Below are 23,588 nucleotides of genomic sequence, written 5' to 3' on the forward strand. Positions count from 1 at the left end.
AAGAAGAGGAACACTGTGGCACACAATGATAGAAAGGAATGCGGCCTGCTGGTGGTTTTAGCTGTTCAAGATGACCTGTTTTCACATCGCGACATAATATATATATATATATATATATATATATATATATATATATATATATATATATATATATATATATATATATATATATATATATACCAGAAATGTTTTTATTTTCCAAGAAAAATGTTGAGGGTCTGTTGGGTGAAAAGCTGCATCATACAGCTTGAATGTACCTGAAGGTCCTCCTTTTCTTTCTCTCTCTCTCTCTCTCCCTCACACACACCACACACAATATATATATATATATATATATATATATATATATATATTTATATTTATATATATATATATATATATATATATATATATATATATATATATATATATATATATATATATATATATATATATATATATATATATAGACAACATTTTAAACAGTGATGATAGTTGCTCGTGTAGAGAGGGCGAATTAGAGCCCTTTTTAAATCGTCAATTTAGGCACTTCGCTTCGAGGAAGCTTATCGACGCTCGCTAATTAATCTCCCCCAATGCGAGGAAAAGAGCGTTGTCATTGAGGCTGCTGTCGAAATGAATGGTAGCCGCGCTGTTTGGTGCGTCGTTTTTGGTTTCGCCAGCGAAATTGGCCAGATGGCATTCCTGTGTGGTGATTACCCACTTTCCCAAAATTTTAAAACGGCTATGGACAATTAGAAGTAAGGGCTTGAATTCACCCGTTTGACTCGACCGGTTATCATCAATGGTTAAAAACCTAATTGTGTTGTTTATATAATTACTGCCTAAATAATGTTTGTACCTATCTAAAGATGTCTTCTGCCACAGGAAGGAAACGCCGCAAATAGCACGCAGATACCACCTTTGTTTGATTTTGAAAAAAACACAAGACACATTTCTCGAAACCTCTGTATATATACGTGTGTCTGTTGCAAGTAGGTTCGTGAGCCATAAAAAAGGGGAAAGCTGTCAGACATTTCCACTGCGGCAACAAGTGCCAACATAAAAATTATGGAAATGCCCTGTTTTAAAAAAAATCGGTGTGCACGCTTCAATCGTTTTGGAGTTTACTGCTTCTATGTTTTTGAATCTTGGCGTCAAACGGCATTCAGAAATGACTGACGAGGTGTATAATGGAAAGGTCATCTATAAATGAATACATTCAGTGGTGTTTTGTTCAAACTACGCTGGAACCACTTTCTTCTGCTCTGAGGTTCACTTTCAGGGCCCATGGGGCAGAATGAGATTAGTGACGTGTTGCCTGCTAACAAAGATCAGTCGAAGACTGTTTATAAAGATATTCGGCGTTTGGCACAATGCGGCATTTGAATATTATTGTTCAAGATATTATATATGGTATGAAAAAAATCATACTCTTATAAATCAGACAATATGAATATTGCCCCTTAAATCCTGTGAATTCATATAAATAGTTAGGCGTTCACATAACTTCAAACCTAGCTTGGTCTCTTCATATATAATACATAATCAATAGAGCTAACAGCACGTTTGTCTGTCTACGTCACAATTTTTCTACCACTTCATCGTCCTTAAAATACTACTTTATTAGTCATTAGTGCACCTCAAACTAGAGTACACTGCAGCAGTGTGGGAACCACAAAACAAGAACCTCATCTTCTCTCTAGAGTTAGTTCAAAACAAATATGTTCGATTCATTTATTCTAATTATCACGGCACTTCCAGCGTATCTTCAATGAAAGCTAATTCATGTCTTCCATCACTATCATGACGGAGAAAAATAGCTCGCTTAACTCTATTTCACAAGATATACTATCATCCATTTTTTCAAAGTGACTTTATTTTATGGCGACATACTTGTCACGCCGTGTAGACAATCCTTTCAAAGTCGGAACTCAAGCAGAAAATACCACCACCACCTTCAGTGATTCTTTTTTTCCTAGAACATCTCGGCAATGGAACCACCTAACTAAGGACGTATTGTCACCATCATTGATAACAAACTTTTTCGCAAGGCTCTATGTAACATTGTTTAACCAGGAATTCATGACATCTTGATATTGTTGTCATAAAGGTGTATAAGCAGGAATTAATCTTATGTAACCTGGTTTGTACATATTAGTAACTACAAAGCATTTCCTTACTACATCGTATGTACTGCTATTTTAGTGTATTCTTTATATCATTGTTGTATTCTGTGCTTGTTGTAATATTTACTACCCAATTTCGTATGATTTTCTGTTCACCACTTCCCTCTGTATTGCCCCCACGCCTTAAGAGTACAATAAATAAATAAATAAATAAATAAATAAATAAATAAATAAATAAATAAATAAATAAATAAATAAATAAATAAATAAATAAATTATAAAAATAAAAAAATCTGTTCTGGCATAGTACAAAAATTAGCTGCATGGTCATTAAGAAATGGCATGAAAATAGTGAAAGTAAAAAGAAGCTATTATTTTCAGAGCAAGACATCAATAATCAATTCCCACCCTCCTACACATGCAGATATAATTTTAAATGATCGCAGCAATCAAATCGTTGATAACCTTGTGAGTCTGGGAGTGGTTGTTTCTGCAAGTATACCTTGATATATTCATGCCAATGCAGTCAGTCGCCTCAAAGACCTTCTGTCCACTTGGTTAAAATTAATTAAACACGCAGCACAGTCATAGCGAAAACTGGAAGAGCGAGCGGCCTGTCAGAGCCTTTTCTCAACGCTCTTTGGGTAACTGCTACGAGAGCACTTGCTCGGTACTCACTCTGCTATAAATATCATGTTTTTGTTATGGCATTCATTATGGTATCTTTCATCATATTTTGGAGAAGCGTGGTATCCGCTACACACTTGCTAAGATTTTTCTTCTTTTTTTTGGAATGGCTGACGACGATGAAGAATTATGCCTGAAGTTGGTATGCGCCAAAGTTGGTAGGAGAAAAAAAAACAAGCTTTTGTAAGGGGTTGAAGCATTGGACAACCCACTCGTTACGGAATACGCATTGTGTGAGGCCTGCTAGCCATTTTTTAAAACGCTTCATTACTCATAATAAAGTGAATCCTTTCCCGGCATCAAGCCTGCCTAAGGCCAGTTTGGCCTAGCTCAGTGGTAGAGTACTGGGCTGGCAGGCAGTGGGCCCTGGTTCGAATCTTATTGTGCCCATAGCGCTCTAAAACAAATAGAGAAAGACGTTTGTGCGGGTGCATGACATCAGGTCTTATGACCACTATCTAGCTTATTCTTCTGCTAATTTTACCAGGTTGTTTTATGTATATAATTTTATCAAAATTTATTAGGTTCTTGAGAATGTGAAATAATAACTTTACTCACTCGTTATTTCGCCTAACATTAGGCGAGTTTAGTTTACAATTGCTTAGCATCCTGGTAACTAAAGTAGATTTTTTATCCTGAACAAATTAATCTAACTGCTAGTCTTCTGGTTCATTCCAGCTCATTGATTAGACTTTTTTGGCAGGGACTCACCACGACGGCAGCATACTCTTGAACAGGCCCAATAAAAGATTTGTATGCCATTATCTTAATGTCTTTTGTTGCGTTCAGTAGCATTAAACAAAAAAAACATAGCTATTTTCCTGATGAAGACTGCATATTATCAACATTGCTGCGCCAGTTTAGGTCATTTGATACAACAACGCCTAATATTTGAAACTAGTGAAAGTTTTCAGAATTAAACTATGAATACAATATTTAAATTTAGGTTTTTATTTTTGGTAATATGCGCAAAAGCGTTATTTGCGTAGTCAATTTCCATATTCTACTTTTCACACCATGAAAGGATATATTCACGACGCTGGTCCGTTTGTTTATGATGGTTTTCACAGGTAACTCCAGTACAATTCAAGAAGTCGTCTGCAAACAGTTTCAACACCACTAGTGGCTAAACAACTGTGACGACATGACTGATAAAAACAAAAAAAAAACATTAAAAAGCCTAACACCGACCATGTGGTAACCTAGAAGGCATATTCAAAAAGCTTGACGCAGAATTATTAACGCGCAGCACTTGTCAGTGCCCTGTTAAATACGTTTCGATCGATTTGAAAGCATAAATATTGTTACCAACTTAACACAGCTCATACAGCACTTTGTCATGTGAAGCTTTGTCAAATGTTTTTTTTTAAACTCTACGAAAATCTCATAAGTTGGTTGTTGTTCATCCAAATTCCCTGAAAAGTTATGAATAGTATTGAGAAGTTTATTAACTATGGACATGATCCTTCTGAAGTCATGCTAGTTGGCGCCAAGCAGCTCATTTTTTTCTCGATAATAATTAATATGCTTTCCGTTTGCGTGCTCTGTGATTTTTAAGCAAACACAAGTTAAGGATATCATGCGACAGTTGTTTAGGTGCATGAAATTTACACATTTAGACTCGGGTACAAAAGCAGTGCAAAGCCAATGTTATTGAACGGGGTGATTACCTAAAAAATGCCCAAGAATAATTACCAAATCAAAAGAAACCCACTGAGCGTATCACTTTAGAAAAACATTGTTATTCCGTGGAGCAAAATGCTTTTTTCAAATTTATAATCAATAGTGTCTCAAACAGGCGCTCTTAGTGAAAGAAAAGGGCTTTCGCCAATCCCAAAGAACAACGGCCTTACTGGCAGAAGTTTGTGCAAAGAGCATCTTATCAAGATCAGCTACGGGCAGTCCAGAAGGCCCACGATGACGCCATAAGGCTCACTCTGACGGTACCGACGAGGATGAGGCCCGCCTCGGCCTTAAAATACCGGGCTTCCGGACAAAAATAAAGCTTTGTGAATGAATGAATGATAAAAAACGCGCAGAAATAGTTTGCCTTGTCTACGACAGATATTTCTGCATGTCTGCTTCAGCTTATTGGAAAACCTAATTAAAACTATTTGCTCTTTGTAGGGTGTATGTCACAGAACCACAGCCTACTCATATCTGGTCTATTCTACATTTTTGTGCTCCCAACAAACATGAAAATATTGTGGGTGACACTCGTGGAAGTTTTTTAGCGTCTCGTTGAAGAAGTGAGACAGCGAGAAAGACGGAGTGGGTGGCATCATTTCAAGTTTTTTTTCCCTGTCGTGAGGAAAGTTTTCAAGATATATAATTGCCAACCAGCCCGTCTTTTCGTCTTACGTCCATGCTCTTCTTTAACAGCGCACGTTGAAGGGAATATGCAATACACAGCTCGTTTCTAATGCATTTTAGTCATCCGTTCTAGAGCAATATAAACGCACCTAGATCCCAGAGCTGGCCGTCCGAACATTCCAGGTGCCTTTTCACACACTGGTTGCTCGAAACGCCGCAGAGTACGAACACATAACGAACTAGCCGTATCCCGTATGACATTAACGAAAGCTCCGGTACGCGGTTTCGCTTGCATGCTCTTTCTTGAAGCTTAGAGCGTGCATGCGTATTTTAGACGTCACCGCGCCGAATATGATACAACATACGCTGCATACGACTTACTCGCATAAACTGTATTGACACTGGAGATTCAGCGAAGTACCTGCGTTCAGAAAAGTAGTTGGCAACATTCCTGCTGCAGATGCCACGTGTTTTGAAATCATATGAAAGCTGCCTTCAAAAAGAAAATTTCAGTTTTCACATTTGAAGCAAACATTAAGACCAGGTGCTATATTTCTCCAAAGAATATCGTAGAAGAAATTATATTAACGCGAAGTTTGTGACAGAACTGAATATGTTTACGGAGACCATGTTCACATTTTTTAAGACACTGAAAACACTTTTTCTTTCGCAGCTGTTTAATAAACATTACGTCAAAAAGTATACCCTCCGAGGCAACGAGAAGTGCTGGCTAATACTCTCAGGATTTACACGCAACCATGAGGTGCACGCTTAAATGTTTGCCGTGATATCTACATCAGTAAAAAACCAGACGTGTTCTCGGAAGGCTGGAGGTTAACTTCGTGTGGGCGGCAGCTCGTATCTTTCTCCAGTTCATTTACTTTAAACTGATGTACCAGTTAGTGCACTATAGTTAATAAACTTTCAGAGAAACTTACCTGCCCCTTTCTTAGTGTCATTGTCTTCTGGATTAATTAGGCTGTTCATCGCATGCGAGGAACAAGCTGTCTTGACCTATTTAATGGAAAAACAAAGAGTACTTACGAACGTCACTGGTCCACTAAGTGTAGGTTTCAAGCGGTCAATCACACTTCTCGGTGTTCAGCCTAACGAGAAAAAAAATATTGGAACAATAGTGCTCACTCACCATTTATAACCTAAAGCGTTTTATATGAGGCACTAGTAAAAATCTTGGCATAACACGAAAGCGAAACAAGCCCCGGAAACTCATCGCTTGTCGCGGTCCCAGGGAATATTCACGCTCGTAGCTGTGTCCAGGCATCCTGAGATCCGGTTGAACGGAGTGAGGTTGATATCAATGTTCGCATTTTCGGGGTGTTTCACAAGTTTTTTTTACAAATGAAAGAATGACACCCCTGTAAAGAACTTCTCTTTTGTCTATATATATATCATATTCCTTGAGTCGTCATTTTGAAATCATGTTAAGCACTGAACGTTATTGACTCGCGGTCATGGCGCTTGCCTCCACTCCTTATCGCCGAACTCTCAGCAATATTAAAGTTAAATCGCGCAGAATTACCGCTATGTGGGCGTGGAAACTATAGAAAATATAAAGACAGCAACTTGTGGCGGGCAGAGAATGGATACGACAGTCAGCTACGCCTAACAAGTCAACCATGCATTCATCAAAAATGGCCTAATTGGGCAAGACATATTTTTCACGGCTGTGCGCTTTGCTAACCCGGGGATTTCTAGTTCCATGAAGTTTTTTTTCCGCGTTTCCAAAAAGAAACGGGTGAGCACAGTATTTTGAACACAATATTTGCGAAGGTGTTGATTTTGCTTGAGTACGTATGAGAAACCCCAGTTCTCTGCAAACCTGACTGCAGTTACAGAGGTGAAGTGTCACTTGACCAATTGGTGAACACGTCAGTCAAGCTCCTGTCGGGAAAATGTGTTGATTGAAGTGCTTAAATTTCAGCTGGGCTGGCTACATAGCTTTACTTTCTTTTACTTTCGGCGTGTAGTTCAATTGATGTCAAATAAATATAGGCTGCTTCCTACTCATGAAATTTTTGTTGCCGCAGTTTGAAAAATTTTGAGTCTTCACTTCAAATGGTTTCTCTGAAATACACGTGATGGGCGAAATGCTTCTAAAATTCTTACAGAGAACGTCGACAAAGTCGACGTTTTGACAAGTGAGCTTTTCTTTGTCAGAGAAACGCTGCTGCCATAACGAAGACTAGTCAACTTGGTGAAACCCTGCTTCCACCGGCGTTGCTTCCCGAAAAACTTGTGGTCGCTTCAAGCCCCTCTATCACTCTGAACTTCACTCTCGTTTGGTATTCAAGTTCTGTAAAAAACCTATGCGCGTCGTCATAACAAACGTAATTTAGTCAAATCCGACGTCTCCTACTCGCAATTGTTGATAACTATTGCATTGTTTCAGATAATCTGGGTTCAACGTTCACTCATTATGTCCCAATATCAATTGTAAATGAAAGCTACGTCTGTAGATTGACACTTTCACTCTACGTGTATCTGTTTTTTTAGATAGGATGGTAGGCCTGAACACTTCTATAAAAATCAACTTAAGTGACAAAACATTAGAATTGACGTTAACAATGCGTGGTCGCTGCATCATAGCCGTAGTGTTTATAAAACTAGATAGCCAACGCTGCGACCACACTTGATGTTTCACAAACATTATAGTCTATTTGAGAAGTGGTTCCAACACCTGGCCTGGCGCTGAGAGAAAGATTGACTGGACGCAGAATGATTGGGTTCAATACCTCCAGGGACCCTAAAATTTATTCTTTGCATTCCTCGGGTCAACGCTGCCAATGTAAGATTTTCCTTGCCAATCACGCAATAAGATTGCCCATGTGTGTTCTCGCCGTACCTGTGTATATACTAAGTGCCAATCACCTGTGGCACATACCCGCGTAACAGCTCCCCACTCCCGCCCGTGCGTATGTGTCACTGTCTGGCGGGAAGTGTTCGACATTGTACGCGACGGCATTGCGACATTATTCATGTCTTAACGATCGCGCCATATTCGTCAAACCATCTAACACGTACCCGTGCGTCTAGCTACATCGAAGTGAGTAGAATAACTGACCGAGCCAACGCCCATGGCTCTTTTTCGTGCCCGCGCCTCTTTTTTCCCCTTGATATAGAAAACACTACCGCAGCCGGTTAAAGTGCGTGCGCTTTGAGTTAATATACCAAATCTTACACGGCGACCATAAAGGGATTTACCAATGAGAACGAAGCTCGGAGAGGCAACTCGTGTTCAAGGGGAGGTCATCCATTCTCGCTATGATGTCCGTAAGACATCGCGGTCACGTTGTGAGCCATATTTACTCTTTTGTTTCATGACCAAATGCGCTTGCCTCCCAGCTTGGCGCTGCTGATTGTCTTCATACGATGGGGAAGCTCCGCCTGGTGGTTTTCACGCTGTTGGCTTGGTTTCTTGTTTTTCGAAAAGTCTGACATTGGCCTACTTTCGTAGACTCGCAAGGTTTCCCGAAAATTTACGTACTCTTTCAGCCACGTTCATCAGCTGCTCTTGGTTTTGCATCTGGGCCTTCTGTAGGTGCTGCATGGTCATTTGCTGCTTGCCCACTTGGCGGTCAGGTAGTCTTTTGCATGTGCTTGTTTCAAAAGTGCATACGAGCTGGATGAGGACTCCGGAATCGACAATACGTTTCTTGCACGCTCGACAAGGATGACAAAGATGCTGAAGCATCGTGGTTTTGTCGGGCACTGAGCTCGTCAAGGACGGAAATATCAGCAACGTTCGAAGGCAGTTGAGGTTGGTCAACGTGCGCTCTTTCTGGTAGCAGATTTTCAATGTCCGTCCCGGCATTGTGTACGGTGGCGTACATTCAGCTGAAGTTTTCGTGTGTGGGATTCTGAGCTATGGCATGGCCTCCGAGAGGGCGAGCGCACGGCATGTTTCGCTCCGGCCGTCCCAATCGCATGGAGAGAGCGTGTTTCCAGAGATGGGCGGGGCCCGCTCTTGTTTCCGCACCGCGGCGCTCCCACGGAGGATCGAAGAGGTTGACGCACTGTGGGCGCAGCTTGCATGTGGCGAGAAAAAGTGGTTCCGCACTTTAATATAACCTCAATTAGAACTGGCGTGTCAAGGTGTATAAGAGGTAAAGTGAATGCTGGGTGTATATATTCTCAAATGGTTTTTTTTTGCTATAGATTTGCACCACCCATATTAGAGCGCTTATATTTGCGATGCCTCTCTAAAAGACGCACTTGCTGAGCTGACCAAACTCGGCACTCAGCATCAGCGATCGTGATCCTCGATCTTCGTGATAGCACCGACGGCGTCAAGCACGAAAGCCACACTCGAATAGCGCACAATGCTTCGCACCTGCCCGCGAGGCTTCGCCAGTTGACCTTTCCAGCCACCTTCTATCGCATCGCAGAAGCAGGAGAGAGGCCGGAGGGTGCAGACTGACACCATACGTCTAAACTGAAAGTCGCCGGTTTTGCGACGAACACGGGCTAGTTACGGGCGTGGTTTGGGCACTTATGGCAGCTCAATCACACTGCGAGTTTTACGGTGTTCATTGGACATGTTGGGATTGCAATGACGCATGTCAAAATATTTTGCTTGTTCAGGAACGCACCACGCGTTCAGGGTTAGGTGTGGCTGGTAGGAAACACGGCGTGTTATACTGACGATTTGCGCGTTTTTTTTTCTCAGCAGACTACCTCGACGAATACTTGGTTTTTCGGAAATACGCCGTTTTGGCGCATGTGTGACTCTTCAATTTGGATGCAGTCGAGATTACAGTAAATGAACATGATAGTGATCTTGCCATTGTGCTACCAAAACATAATCAAAATGCAGATGATGAAAAAGGAGACAATGACAACTAGAACACTTTCTCTGTGAAAGACGTGAGAAGTTAATGTACGTCGGCAAATCGAAGCCTTCTACATTGTTCTGAAAAATTCTTTATCACATTACTTCTATTTCAGGAACAGGGTACTCAGTCATCTAGAGCGCAACTGCGCTTCGGTTATGAGGTGGTCATTCATGGTGGCGTATTTGGAGGCATCGCCGCCGGAGTCTACGGACAGCTTGTCTATTACTATGCGTTCCGCTTCGCCCGAGTCCTCGTTTCCACCGGTTTCGTGCGTGGATAAACTTGGCGTAGTGCTGAAGCTGTGTGATGTAGCGTTTCTATATGCAGTGCAGGTCTCAGGTGTAAAACCTTCGGCGTCATCTTCTTACGGTATTAGGTAGCGTTGTACATGGTCATGGGGTGCATAAACGCTGCTGTGTGCTGCCGTTAGGAGTAATGCTGCTCACCGTACCCATTGTCAACCAGTTTTAGCTTGAGGGTTGAGGAACTGCAAACCCTAGCGACAGGATTGGACTTCACGGGTACGTAGGGCGAGTAGTCGCGATCCATCTTTATCCCTGTCTGGCAAGGAACGAGATATAATAGCGTCATGAATGTGAGAAAAAATGCCGCCATATCCACGAAGTGAATGACGATGAGTGGGCGAAGCTCCGGAGGTAAACCTGGTAAACCATGAATCCTCCGTACATTTTGCCCACTCAATTTTATTGCAACGCTCCCCCTAGCGTACGTCGCCGCACTATATCGAACGATGACACGCGCCATATGTGGAATCATTCCTATTTTATAACACCGCGCATCTTTCATAATCAACTACACGTACCACCGCCTAGTTTATAACATCTTGCATCTTTTGGATGGACGGATGGACGGACGGACGGACGGATATGGACGGATGGACGGATGGATGGACGGACGGACGGACGGACGGACGGACGGACGGACGGACGGACGGACGGACGGATGGACAGACGGATGGACGGATGGATGGACGGACAGACGGATGGACGGATGGATGGATGGATGGACGGATGGATGGATGGATGGACGGACGGACGGACGGACGGACGGACGGACGGATGGATGGATGGACGGACGGACGGACGGACGGACGGACGGATAGACGGATGGACGGATGGATGGATGGACGGACGAACGGACGGACGGACGGACGGATGGACGGATGGACGGATGGATGGACGGACGGACGGACGGACGGACGGACGAATGGATGGACGGACGGACGGATATGGACGGATGGACGGATGGATGGACGGACGGACGGACGGACGGACGGACGGACGGATGGACGGATGGATGGATGGACGGACGGACGGATGGACGGATGGATGGATGGATGGATGGATGGATGGATGGATGGATGGATGGATGGATGGATGGACGGATGGATGGATGGACGGATGGATATGGCTGTACCCTTTAGATCGGGCGGTGGCTAGCGTAATACTTAGAACTGAACGAGAGGTGGCTACATACAGGGGACGCACAGCCCACGCCTTAAGGAGCTTCGCTCCTAAAAAAAGGAAGTGAAATTGCTGAATATGTTTGTATTGTTCTTTTGTGTTGTTGAATGAACACATTGCGCATGAACAGTTGTTCTTATGCATATATGTTATCTTTAAAAAAATAAACCTGAGTTGAGAGCTGGCACCCGTGTTGTTTTTTTGCTGTGTCATGGTGTTTTTTTAGCTATTTTATAGTGAGTTTTGAACTAGCTCGGCTCCTACTAAAGCTCAAAGAAGCCTATGATCAATGAAATGATATATTGTCAGCAGATTTGCTACGAATGTGAAGAACTTGCGAAGGATATTATACTTGCTGCCAATATTTGCTAATTCATTGGGTTTGTCTTCCATTCTCTCAAAGAGATTTTTCTTTGTACTTTATGGTATTACTATAGCGGGCTGTGCGAATATTCGTAAACTTTAAGTAAAGAATTAAGTAGCGTTCTTGATTCGGTCAAAACCAAGCCACGGTGGGCTTTCAGGGCAGTGCGCACAGACAGAAGTCATTGAAAATTAATGAATGGATCAGCGTACTCGATTTGGTCGAATACAAGCCACGTTTGTCTAGAAGAGCAGCGCCGACAGACTGGTAATCAAAGTAGTTGCAGGGATTATCGCAGATAAATGAAGCAAAACATTTTTTTTCACTGCAAGAACATGCAAAAACAGTAAGTGGCGCGTACACCAAAGTGAGAAGAAATAAGTAAAATCTTAAAGCAAATAGCATCATGCGAGTTTAAATACAGTCTCCGTTGTTCTTTGCAGATAAGATGTAACAAATATAAAATATTGAAGATACTGAAATATAATAAAACAGCTTGAAGCTTTTTGTATAGTTAAGTTTTGAATAGTGTATAAGTATGGGGAGTTAGCAGTGACCGAGTCAATTATTCGTTGACTTTCGCTTGATGTGTTCATTGTTTATCTGATGTAACACTGCTGGCTAAGAGATCTAAAGGTCGTCTGATTTTGCGCTGTGACAGTATACAACATTCTATTTTTGTTGTTGTTGCCCCTCCAGCGAGACCTTAGGTTTAGGCCTGCAGAATCTGTAAATAAATAACTAAATAACTAAATAACTAAAAAATAAATACCAAAACACCGTCAGTTTTCGCGGTAGTAGTACACCTAGAAAAAAACCAGCAAAGGAAAAATGCACAAAAAAGGGCGTAATATCACGCTTACTTGCAGCCAAAAAGAAGAAATAAATCAATATGATCTTGTTGCATCAACACCTGTGCGAGGCAGTTCCTCGAAATTAGCGTTACGCCAAGGTTCAAAGATAAGCACGTGTAGTCGTGCCTACTGACATGTGATACAAAATTATGTACGCATAACTTCAACTTACCATCAGGGTATGCGCACGGATAGTCTGTTCCTCTCAAGCAAGCTGAAAAATTGAAGAATAAGAAACAGAGGACATGTTTTATAGTCGTTGCTTTTGCCAACATTGGGAATCCACTTCGAAATAAGGCTGCAATTCATCTCGCGATTTGGCACCCTCTTCAGTGCCACGCACATCTTTATCATTTAATTGAATGAAATCTAGTTTCCCCGGCAATAAATCTGTTACCACAACTCAACCTACGCCGCGCCTGAATGTTTGGAATCTATTCTCATAACAGTGTGTGCAAGATACGAATAGCTATGTTTATCCTGGAGCTTACACGAGCACGACCTTTAACTCTGTAATGCATAGAAGACGAGGCTTCCTCTACAGACCATGAAATAAAAGATGAGCGACCACTGCTTTTATGCTGACCGTCTAGTGGATGTGTTAGTCGTTCTTTGGCTTTTCATTACATAGGCAATAAACATTACGACCAATAAACATTTTGGCATTGGACAACCTCAACACGACCTTCTTCGCCATCATGACCACCTGAAGATGTTTCATTCTTCGTATTAGTCGGCGTCACCGTTTCCTTAGCAAACGAGCAAATTTTACGAAGGTACTACTCTGGCAATACTTGCACGTTCATCAAGTCATCAGGGACCACTTTTTTTACGAGTACTGTGAAAACAGACGTGAGCTTTTATGGTGTCTGCGTCTGCTCAGGTCCCACAAAAATATCGTCGTGAACGTGCTTGATGTTTCCAAATTTTTTTCCACAAGACCACGCTAGGCCCTCAGGCTACAGAAAAAAGCTAAAACGGACAAGTTTCACTTCACGCCCTTAAACATCGCGAAATATAAAATTATGGATTTGTTGGCGCTCATAAAAAATGAAATGAGGGGCGGAACGCACGTGCCGACGTCCTATGTATGGCATTGTATGGGCACCGCCTTGTTGCACTGGCCTTCAGCGCACCCGTACCTTTTCTTGTTAGGCAGAGTGCAAGGAATTGTACTGTTTTGCCATTCCAAATGTGTAACATTGTTGGCACTGTCATCAAACATGGACGTTCATCGACAGCCAGTTATTTTGGCTTCTGATCACACTATAATAATAATATGTGTTGGGGTTTAACGTCCCCAAACCACCATAATAATATGAAATATGCCGTATTGAAGGGCTTCGAAAATTTCGGCCACCTTGGTTTCTTTAACGTGCACCCAAATCTAAGCACACGGACCTCAAGCATTTTCGCCTCTATCGAAAGTGCGGCTACCGCGACCGGGGTTTGATACCGTAACCAGCCGGTCAGCAGCCGAGTGCCTTAGCTACTGCTCGGCTGCCGATTTGCAGGTCGTGGGATTGAACCTCGGCTACGGCGGCTGCAGCTTGCATGGAAGCGAAAATGCTGCAGGACCGTGTGCCCAGATTTGGGTGCAAGTTATAGAACCCCAAGTGGTCGCAATTTCCGAAGCCCTTCAGTACGGCATCTCTCATAATCACACGGTAGGTTTGGGACGTTAAACCCCACATGTCCATCAATCGTTAGCCACCAGGCTACCGTTGCGGGTTGTGATTCCATATTTTCGGGCAGCTCCGAATGATTTGCCTCCGAAAATATGGTTGAGTGACGTTGGATCACGTTCTGTGATGAACAAGCTCCGCACGTTGCTTATAGCTTCGTCGTAAAGTAAATTATCGCTAACCACCATTTCTTGCGATCAATTGAATTCCGTTGGCACCTATGTTTGCATCCATCTTGTCATTACTTCCCTTGAAGCAGCTATATGAAGTAACGGCATTGCTACCAGGCACTAGGATATTCTGTGCATTTGAAGTTCAATTCGCCTCAGTGACTTTTCCCAATACATCTCAGTAGATATTTGGTGATTCGTTGCCTTGTTCTACATGTCTTGCTTTATTTTCTTCCCAGTCACATCTCAGTCACATCCCGACATTAGTTAGCAAGTTCCGTTTTACCACATGCTTTAAGCTGCCTACTAGTTAGGTTGATCGACGCGCAAAAATTGGCGGGGGATATAAATTTCTGAAGCACTCCACGGTGTCTCTTAGTCATCGTTTCGGGGCAATAATTCTAGGGGAAATCCCAAAAGTTAATATACATTACACTTGAATTGTCTGTGAGATGACGGGACTTTTTCTCATTCATCTCGGTAGATATTAGGTGATTCGTCACCTCGTTCTACATAGCTTGCTTTATTTTCTTCCCAGTCACATCTCAGTCATATTACGACCAGAGTCAGCATGTTCCTTTTTACCACCAGCTGTAAGCTACCTATTATTCATATTGATCGAGGTGCGAAAATTCGCAAGAGATATCAATTCTTGAAGCGCTTCACGGTGTCTCTCAGTCATCATTTCGGTGCAAAAATCTTGGGGAAACCATAAAAGTTAATATACATTACACTCAGATTGTTTGTGAATTGACGGTACCCCTCGTCTTCGAAATCTTCGTTTAAATAGGTGATAGGTTCTGTTGGCTTATTGTAGATCGCCGAAACATCTTTAGAGCGTTAAAGAACTTGTTTCGCTGGAATGCCTGCGTTGGCGTGGATGTCGTTGGTGTTTAATGAAAAATCATCGTCTTGTGCATGATTGAAAGACTGAGAAAGGTGCAATAAAATATTATTAAGAATAACGACTACGCAGTATATAATAATAAATTGCTAGGAGTATGTTTAAGAGATTGGATGAGTAAGGAAAGCTTCAGAAAACAAAGAAGTGTGATTGATATTGCAGAACACGAGAGGCGTAAACATTTCAACTTCAGCGCAGACAGCGTGTCATCCGCTGCAGCGACAGAATTAACACGAAGGTGAGATAAACACAGGAGATTATAGTAGAGAGTTAGCTGAGATAATTATGTTAAGAGGTTCACCGCAAAATCGAACAAGATCGCACGTGGCATGCAGAACTGGGGAATTTTGTGAAAAACAGTTGAACTGAATTTAACACCGAATTGGCTGAAAGTTATGAGGCCTTACTTTTCAGCCTGCATGTGTTTTATTGTGTAACGTAGCCTAGGTTCATTTTGGTTTAGAAAGATGGAGTGTTTTTTATTAATCTCGGTCCTTATATTATCTGTCTAAGAAAGCATGCTTTAGCATTGTTTCAAAACTTTCTGAAGGCATTTTGTTTGTCCAGGACTGTGAAAGTTCTTGTAGCCAATGGCTCATTTTAAGGTCATGCTTCTACATCCTTTTTGTAGAGCACAAACACACATTTAAAAGGGTAATTTCTGAAATGGTGTTTGTTACTTCAGTTTTAAAGTGACAGAATATCGTCACAAAGTTTTTGAATTGCCTCTGTCGGACTTCATAAGCATGAAACTATTTATGCTCCTGTCTTGAGCATCTTTCAACGAACTATGCGCGAAAACTCATTGCCGTTATTATTGCCGTTATTCGAGTTGTCAAGCGAGAACATCTGACCATAACGAGAGCATCCGGGGAACTTAAAAGCCAAAGAATTGTTGTGTCTTGTCCCCACCCTTTGTGCAACTTGACATTAGGTACTCTGGTTGCTTACGAATTAGGTCAACAACATTATAGCTTCGGAATTCTTAATGTTTGTTCACATTATCAGTGAAGCTTCATATCCGAGCGTGCTAAAAGTAATCGCTTCCTATAGCAACGGCTAAAAAGCAGATACACAGCACCATCTTCACGGCTGCCATCTTCAGTGCTGAGAGAGGGTTGCTTGTGCCAAAGAGTGTCCTAAAACTTAAGGGTACTGGGGTGGTGCGATTGTTCAGAGAACATGACAATGATGGTTAGTACATAAACTTGCCTAGTCTTCATGCTTGCGGGCTTCGAGCGCAGCTGTCAGTTTGTTCATTACAGTGTTTTGGTTTTGCTTCGAATGAAATAACAAACCGTTTCGAATTTCGTCACCCGATTTAAACTGGTTAGCCTAAAGGGTTAAGGTGGTAAGGTGCAAATGCGGAGCATTTGCTCATTCTGATTTCGTGCCAAAGCAGCTTCAAGCCATGCGATGCCAAAAGGGAACATAAATTGCGAAGACACGGCAAATTCGTGTACTACCCATAATTCCCATGCTCCCTGAATTACCATGCGTTGCAGCTACTATAGACTCTAGCACTACAGTTCCCTGTATTGTATTTATGAGAAACTATATAGCTTGTGCTACCTTCCTTTGCGTTTCTCGGAGAGATAACGTCCCGGTGCGGGACACCGCTGGCAGCGTCTGGTGTGCTAGCGCTAATGTTTGGCTTAGATGGGACTCTAAACGACGGGCCAATGAAAACAGGTTCATTGCGGCTCCGCAACCTTTTATGCCTACATTGCGTCTTCGACGCATGCACTCGGCATTGCCCAAGATTTATCTAATGCAGACACAAAAAATAATGGAATCCAGTGAGACACGTCTACGGTGTTGTATGGCGAGGTGCGCACTTGCGGATAAGGATTACATCTATTTCGATTTCGAGGCTGTAATATCAGATTCAACAAATCTGCGTTGCCGGTAGCGGTTTGCTTACGTGTACAGTCGATTACGGGACAGCCATGTGATTTTTTTTTGCTCGCATTCGTGAAAGCTGTTGAACACATCATTTAAAACGCTCAGCGGCTCACTGATACCTTCTTTTGTTGTTGTTGTGCAGCCAGGTCAAAGTGTCTCCATTTTTGCACTTCTTAGGCAAGTCTTAATTCCAAATTTCCGACTACGTTATCACATTTTGTGTAGTATTGACGTTTAACACAAATGCAGTAGGCTGCAATGACCTATTAAGCGAAGGCGAAATGCCCACCTATAGCATAGACGATTCTTTCAGACATACGTATTACGTGATCTACGAGAAATATATACAGCTCTAAACCTAATTTGCCAAATGTTGTTTTAAAACCTAGCTGAGATATTTTTAGACACTTGAAAGTAAGTCATTTTCGTCATTGTATGAACGATGGTATTGTATAAAATAAAAATTGTGGGACATTCGTGCTGCTCCTCTGGCTCTAGCGCTAATTGCAAGAGCGAAATAGAGAATATTATCTTATACACTCACTAGAGCTGGTCTCTATGTCGCCATTTACACGCAGCAAATGAGTGAATGTGAATGCTGAAACAGCAAAGACTACTGCTGTGTGCATGTTTCAGGAACCTACTAACTAGTTAGGAATCTGGGACTGGTGTAAGAGCAATACTCAATTGTATTCGTTGGCAGAGACGTCTACGCACGAATTATGTCAAAGATGTTTGAAGATAAAATAAAATAACTTCTTACGCAAGACTCGCGAATGTTTAGTTTCTGAACCTTTTCTTTAGCTTCTCAATGTGGTATGAATCAGTTGCGTTGACATAATTCAGGGGATTTGAAAGATTGAAGTAATTATAGATTGTTCAGTAACCACCCTTCAAGAGGCATAATAAGAGTCCAATTTGAACAATATAGCGCCGTACTGCTTGGTTGGTAATGCCGCATCGCAGAATTTCACGTTACACAGATAGCTATATTACCAAGGAACCAATGTGGCTGTCATAATTGAGCTAATAATAAGTTTTATTCATATGATGATCTTCGATTGCACTTGCGAACCCAGATTTTTGTGAGCAACACCAATTTGCCACCACCGACAAAGACTTCAGAATTCCTGCGAAATGATCTCTTTTTACCTCTTGGGATAACATAAGGTGTCAACCACCACCACCACCACCACCACCACCACCACCACCACCGCCACCGCCGCCGCCGCCGCCGCCGCCGCCGCCACCACCACCACCACCACCACCACCACAACCACCACCAACACCTTCTTCATAATCATAATCCTGACTATGCCCACTGGAGGGCGAATGCCTCTCCCGTCTTCCACTATCCACCTGGTCTATTGCTTTCTGCTGCCACACTATATCTGCAATGTTCTTAATCTCATCTGCCGACGCCATTTTCTGTCTGCATATCACGCCTTTGACTTTTCTTGGAATCCAGTCAGTCGCCTTTAATGACAAATGGCTATTCAGCCCGCGCACTACCTTCCAGGCCCCTGTCCATTTCTTCTTGATGTCAACCATAATGTGCATTTCTTTCTAAAATTGCTAGTTTACTCCATTTTGCTCGTTAGTCCCAGTGTGCATTTTAATAATTCATTTTTTACTGAGTGAACTGTGTATTACTTCCAGTATTGAGGTTGGTAAAAAGAGAACCTACAAGCTATTTCGAACTTTGTGTTCGGCACATGTGTGAATTGCAATAAATAAAGTAAATCTCCTAGGTGTTTATATATGTTTACGGTTTCAAGTGTTGAGTACACAACATGTTCTATAGTGTCCTCAATAAGAAGCTCTCAGTATTACTACAAGAGTCGGGCAAACGTGAAATAAATTGCGTTTGGACACTGACTTGCGATACCGGCTCTTGCTATAGTTAATATTAGCTTTGTATGGTTCAACCTCTGGGAGTCTTATGACGGTCTTGTATGTTTGTTTTACAAACATACAAGACTTTTATTAAAAATAAAGCAAAACAAAATTAACAATGAACTTAACCCTCCACGCAGTAACACACTTCGAGCACCATTAAAACGATAGTTCAAGTAATTTAGCTAAGCGATAGAGCTCGGACGTGCGTGCATGGCAAAGGGGTGAAATATACGAGTGAAATTTCACCAGATAGTCGAATGGTTGGGTATGCATGCGTACCTGCAACGCACAGAACTCGGCTTATGAAGTGAGCATGGTCTGGCTGGCTTTAATAATGGCTGCTGGACGACACGAAGAGGTTCCAGGATGCACCTGGTTTTAACTAGATGCTCAGCTCGGGCCCGCAGCTGAAGAGCTGCGCCTTTGCTCGCCAGCACCGGAGTGCACAGGCCTTGGGCTACGCTTTTATCTCTATCTCTGCGGTCAAATCGCATGGAAACGTGACAGTCAGTCTGAGTCAGAGGCTCCAGGCGGGCGGAATCCTATAGTTGTTAGGGTTCGCAACCCGAATACCCATCTTAAGTGCCAGTTTCTACCTTCTGCTGGCCACGTTTTCTGGAACCCTGGTCTTCTGTGTGCCAAGATTCTTCTTGAATTCAGGCCCACTTGTTTGCTTTTCATTCGTGGCGTACGTTGTTGTCATCATAATTAATTGGCGTCTGGGAGCTCGGTGTTGTTTTCTCATTAGATCATTTTCGTTTAATTTTGCCACAATTTCACCCCGCGCCCTCGCGCGCGACCGTTATGAACGCCATCGTCGTTTTGGGGAAAAGGCGCGTCCAATCTTTTTTTATTCGTGCCAGGCACGTTTTAAACTCGCATTCTATGCGCGCACTATTGTAATTATAAGTCTATGGGCATCCCATCCCAACTTGACAGTTGCCGCGGATATTACGTGTTGTCCGCGCCTGGCAAGCAAGCAAAAATTGTGGTAAATACTTTTTTCCATGGCTTCAGTTTATAGATCATGTGTTTTGTGACCGGTGTGTGGTATTCCTACGAATTGGAATGGGCTTGTTGAAGAAGACGTACTGCTGAGCGTTGTGCAGTCGTGCCCTAAGCTGTTTTGACAGTTGGTTTCTAAACCAACATGAGTGTTACCAGTTCAGCATCTTGAGCAGAAATAGCCGAAGCTGTACTAATGAAACCATCCACCATTGCCGCGTTGACGAGAAAATAGTTGAACATTCATGAAAACTAGGGCGAACGTGTATACCCTTTGCAAAAAGCGCCAATAATAGCCCTAAAGTTATTCTCATTGACCAAAAGTCCATAAAAGAAACTTTGTAGAGTAGAAGCATGGAAACGACTCACACTGTTAAAGCTTTCGTCACAGTCGTTTCATTTCGCAATTAGAGCGCTTCGCCCGTGTCATTCCTTGGAGATCTTGCTGTTTTCGTGCATTATGAAATGTATTGTGCGTTACCAACGTGCCCAAGCAGAAGGTCTCTCAAGTAATATTTCTCGTTTTTGACATTCTTGGCATTAGCCAGGCATATGTTTCTAACATACACAAATCAAGATCACTCTTTTTTAAATACTCTGCAGCGATAACTGCATCAAAGAATAAATTAGGAGGCTTACAGTTTTCGCACATGAAGCGATTGTGGATGCTCAGTGTTTGATGGACGCCTAAATAATGGCCGCCACAGTAGATGGCCTGTATATTTTATCAAATTATGCGCACTTATATACATACAGATTAGTTAATAACCATTGCTGAAGAGACGCTCTTGTGCCACCTGCGACTCGGGGTGACTTTTCCAAATACGTATTCGTTTCGAATCGGAGCGGCGAGCAGTGCGACAGGCGACAACTGTGGCTGCGCGGAGACAATGGTCCATCTTTTTCTTTTAGTGTTGTCGCTTCACTGCACGAAGGAAATGACTTTCGAGAATTCGAGATAGACTTGAAAATTGAGAATTGGCGGAAGAAAGGGTCTTAGGACACTGGCCCCCTGTACCCTCTGATTTGGGGTGTTCCCGTGTGCACCCAAAGCAAGTCTACCTAGGCCACGTTCTTTAATTTCCAATCTTGCTTGAACCGGTGTTCTTATGCACAACACCTATCATATATTCTATATACCGCCATCTAGCGGACATTCCAAGAACTAAACGAGGGGTGGCTACCTACAAGTACACACATCGAGGACGCACGACCCACGGCTTAAGGAGCTTCGCCCCTAAAAAAGACACGGGAAGATAAAAAGAACGAACTAAGAATAAAAACAACGAGAGAAAATGCTGGAAATAAAAACAAGAAAGAAAGAAAGGGCGAATTAAAGAGAAAAGCAACGATAAAAAAAGAGAAGGTGGCTCAGCTCAAAATTTTCTGCAGGTTTAGCACAACAAAGCGAAGCTCGCGCAATGTTTCAGCAATTTAATATTTAGCAATTTTTCGCAGCATGTCCACGCTGCTTCACTGCAGCAGCTAAACCGGACAATGCCATGACGAACACAGGAGGCAATTGGTAGGCTGGCTGAGAAACTGAATACTCCAAAAAACACAAGCCACCTCGATTGTATTCGTGACCCATTCACATCACCTAGATGGGATGTTGCGACTTGCCATTCAACTAGCAGAAACTTGTGGATGCGCACTTTTCCAGAGTTGTGCGGAAATGTGCGATTTGTAGCAAGTATGAGTATGTCCTAAGGTTTGCAAGAAGGATCACACTGCCAATGTACCAAAACATAAGATGGTTGTCTCGTTCCTTTACATTAAGCTCCAAACATGGCTCCAGTCATATATTTCTTTCAATTTCTGTGTGTGATATTATCTGAGAAGATGGTGGAAGCAGCAAATGTGCAAACTTACTTGCAAGGAGAGGAACCAAAAATATGGTTTGTTATTAGAACAACAAGTGGAAGCCTAATTTTTGAACCAGTATTATTAACAAGTGACTGTAAAAAAGAGCTAAAAGATTGCCTTTCTTGAATGATAATATAAGCACTTGAAGAGTTCTTTAAATAGTTTCTAGAAATCAATTTTAAAGACTGGCTTTCGTCCACCTCAAAAATAAAGTTGTCATGTCTTACACGGCTAATACCTGAAAACGACGACATGGGTGGCTTATAGCGTCCGCATAATTATGCTTGTACAGTACTTCAGGCTGCATTTGGAATGACAACAAGGTGAAGGATAACTTCTAACATTATCGTTCAAATAAGTTTACCCTAAACGCTGGCAAATGCTCCTTGTTCCGGTTTCATGCAGAAGGATTTTTGAGGAACTTGTCCAATACTGCTGCCCTCTAACAACAGGAATTCTGAATATTGTCTGATTTGCGTAAGCTAAGGTTGATGTATGCATTGTGAGGAGCCGCTTTATTTCTGTCAAACTCAGGCTCATACACGCTGATGATGGTATATACAGATGAGGGAGGTGTACAAAATATTTAGTTTCTCCGAGGTAATGCAGTGGCCGTTTGTGTCCCTGCGAGCTTCTAATCATATTAGTGGTCAATATACGGAAACTTCATCTTTACCCCCTAATCAGACGCGTTGTTTTCGTTGAAGTAAATGTCTTTTAACGGTTTTGTTAAAGAATGCTTCTCAAAAATCTGACTACCCTCCGTGGCTGTAGTGTGATGGCACTTATATGCACTCTCGAGGCACACTTTTGTCATTGCCATCTCTGCCATGTTGTTTAAAAAGTATAACTCAGTAACATCGCGTCGTATTTACTAAATTGGCCAAAAGCGAGTGAATTAGTAGGAGGGTGGCCAAGGGCCATGGCTCCGGTGGGCATGAGATGAGCCCGTCGTCTTGAGCGCTGAAAGATTCATGGAAAGCTGCGGACCTGGATGAAAGGGGAAAGAGGGCACTGCGTCACTCGAATAGTTGCGCGTGCCACCATATCATAAGTGCGGATCAGCAGGCGACGTTTATACGTAGTGTGCGCTTCTTCAAGATTTTGCATTGATGCCATACAACACGGAGAATGATGCTCCGTTCGCTGCAGTGTTGGCGGGTTTTCACACCACTGCGTTGTTCAGGTACACCAGGCCACCATTCTGAAGAAAAGAGCTGCGAGCTCTGAAAGGACCTTGCGACACTAACCCGTGTGCTGGTCAAATGGATTCCTTATAAGAAAGTATTAACTCCCGAACCAACTACGGCAACATTTTTTTAATCCAGCAAGGGCCAGCGGAGTTACTAAAATCTCTATCCCTTTCATACCAGAGAGAGCGTGGAAAGTTACCTGGGTTGGTGGTAGGGATTACAGTAGGGCAAGAAGATGAGCGAATTCGTGAGCGCGCGTCGATATCTTGAGCACCTTCTTGCTTCAAACGCAAAGCCT

General features: G+C 42.5%; 2 protein-coding genes across 2 annotated transcripts in view; one reads left to right on the plus strand and one right to left on the minus strand.

The window, feature by feature from the left end:
- LOC142769141 (uncharacterized) overlaps positions 1-10,510 on the minus strand; it is a 39,783-nt gene extending 29,273 nt beyond the window's left edge. The window contains exon 1 of the mRNA XM_075872093.1: positions 10,413-10,510. Within this exon, the coding sequence (XP_075728208.1) occupies positions 10,413-10,510 (98 nt within the window). The remainder of the gene's footprint in view (positions 1-10,412) is intronic.
- LOC119187091 (rab-like protein 2A) overlaps positions 1-23,588 on the plus strand; it is a 290,773-nt gene that overhangs the window by 92,500 nt on the left and 174,685 nt on the right. The window lies entirely within an intron of this gene.

The sequence above is a fragment of the Rhipicephalus microplus genome, chromosome 8 (assembly GCF_043290135.1).
Source record: "Rhipicephalus microplus isolate Deutch F79 chromosome 8, USDA_Rmic, whole genome shotgun sequence".
NCBI classification, from domain to species: Eukaryota; Metazoa; Arthropoda; class Arachnida; order Ixodida; family Ixodidae; genus Rhipicephalus; species Rhipicephalus microplus.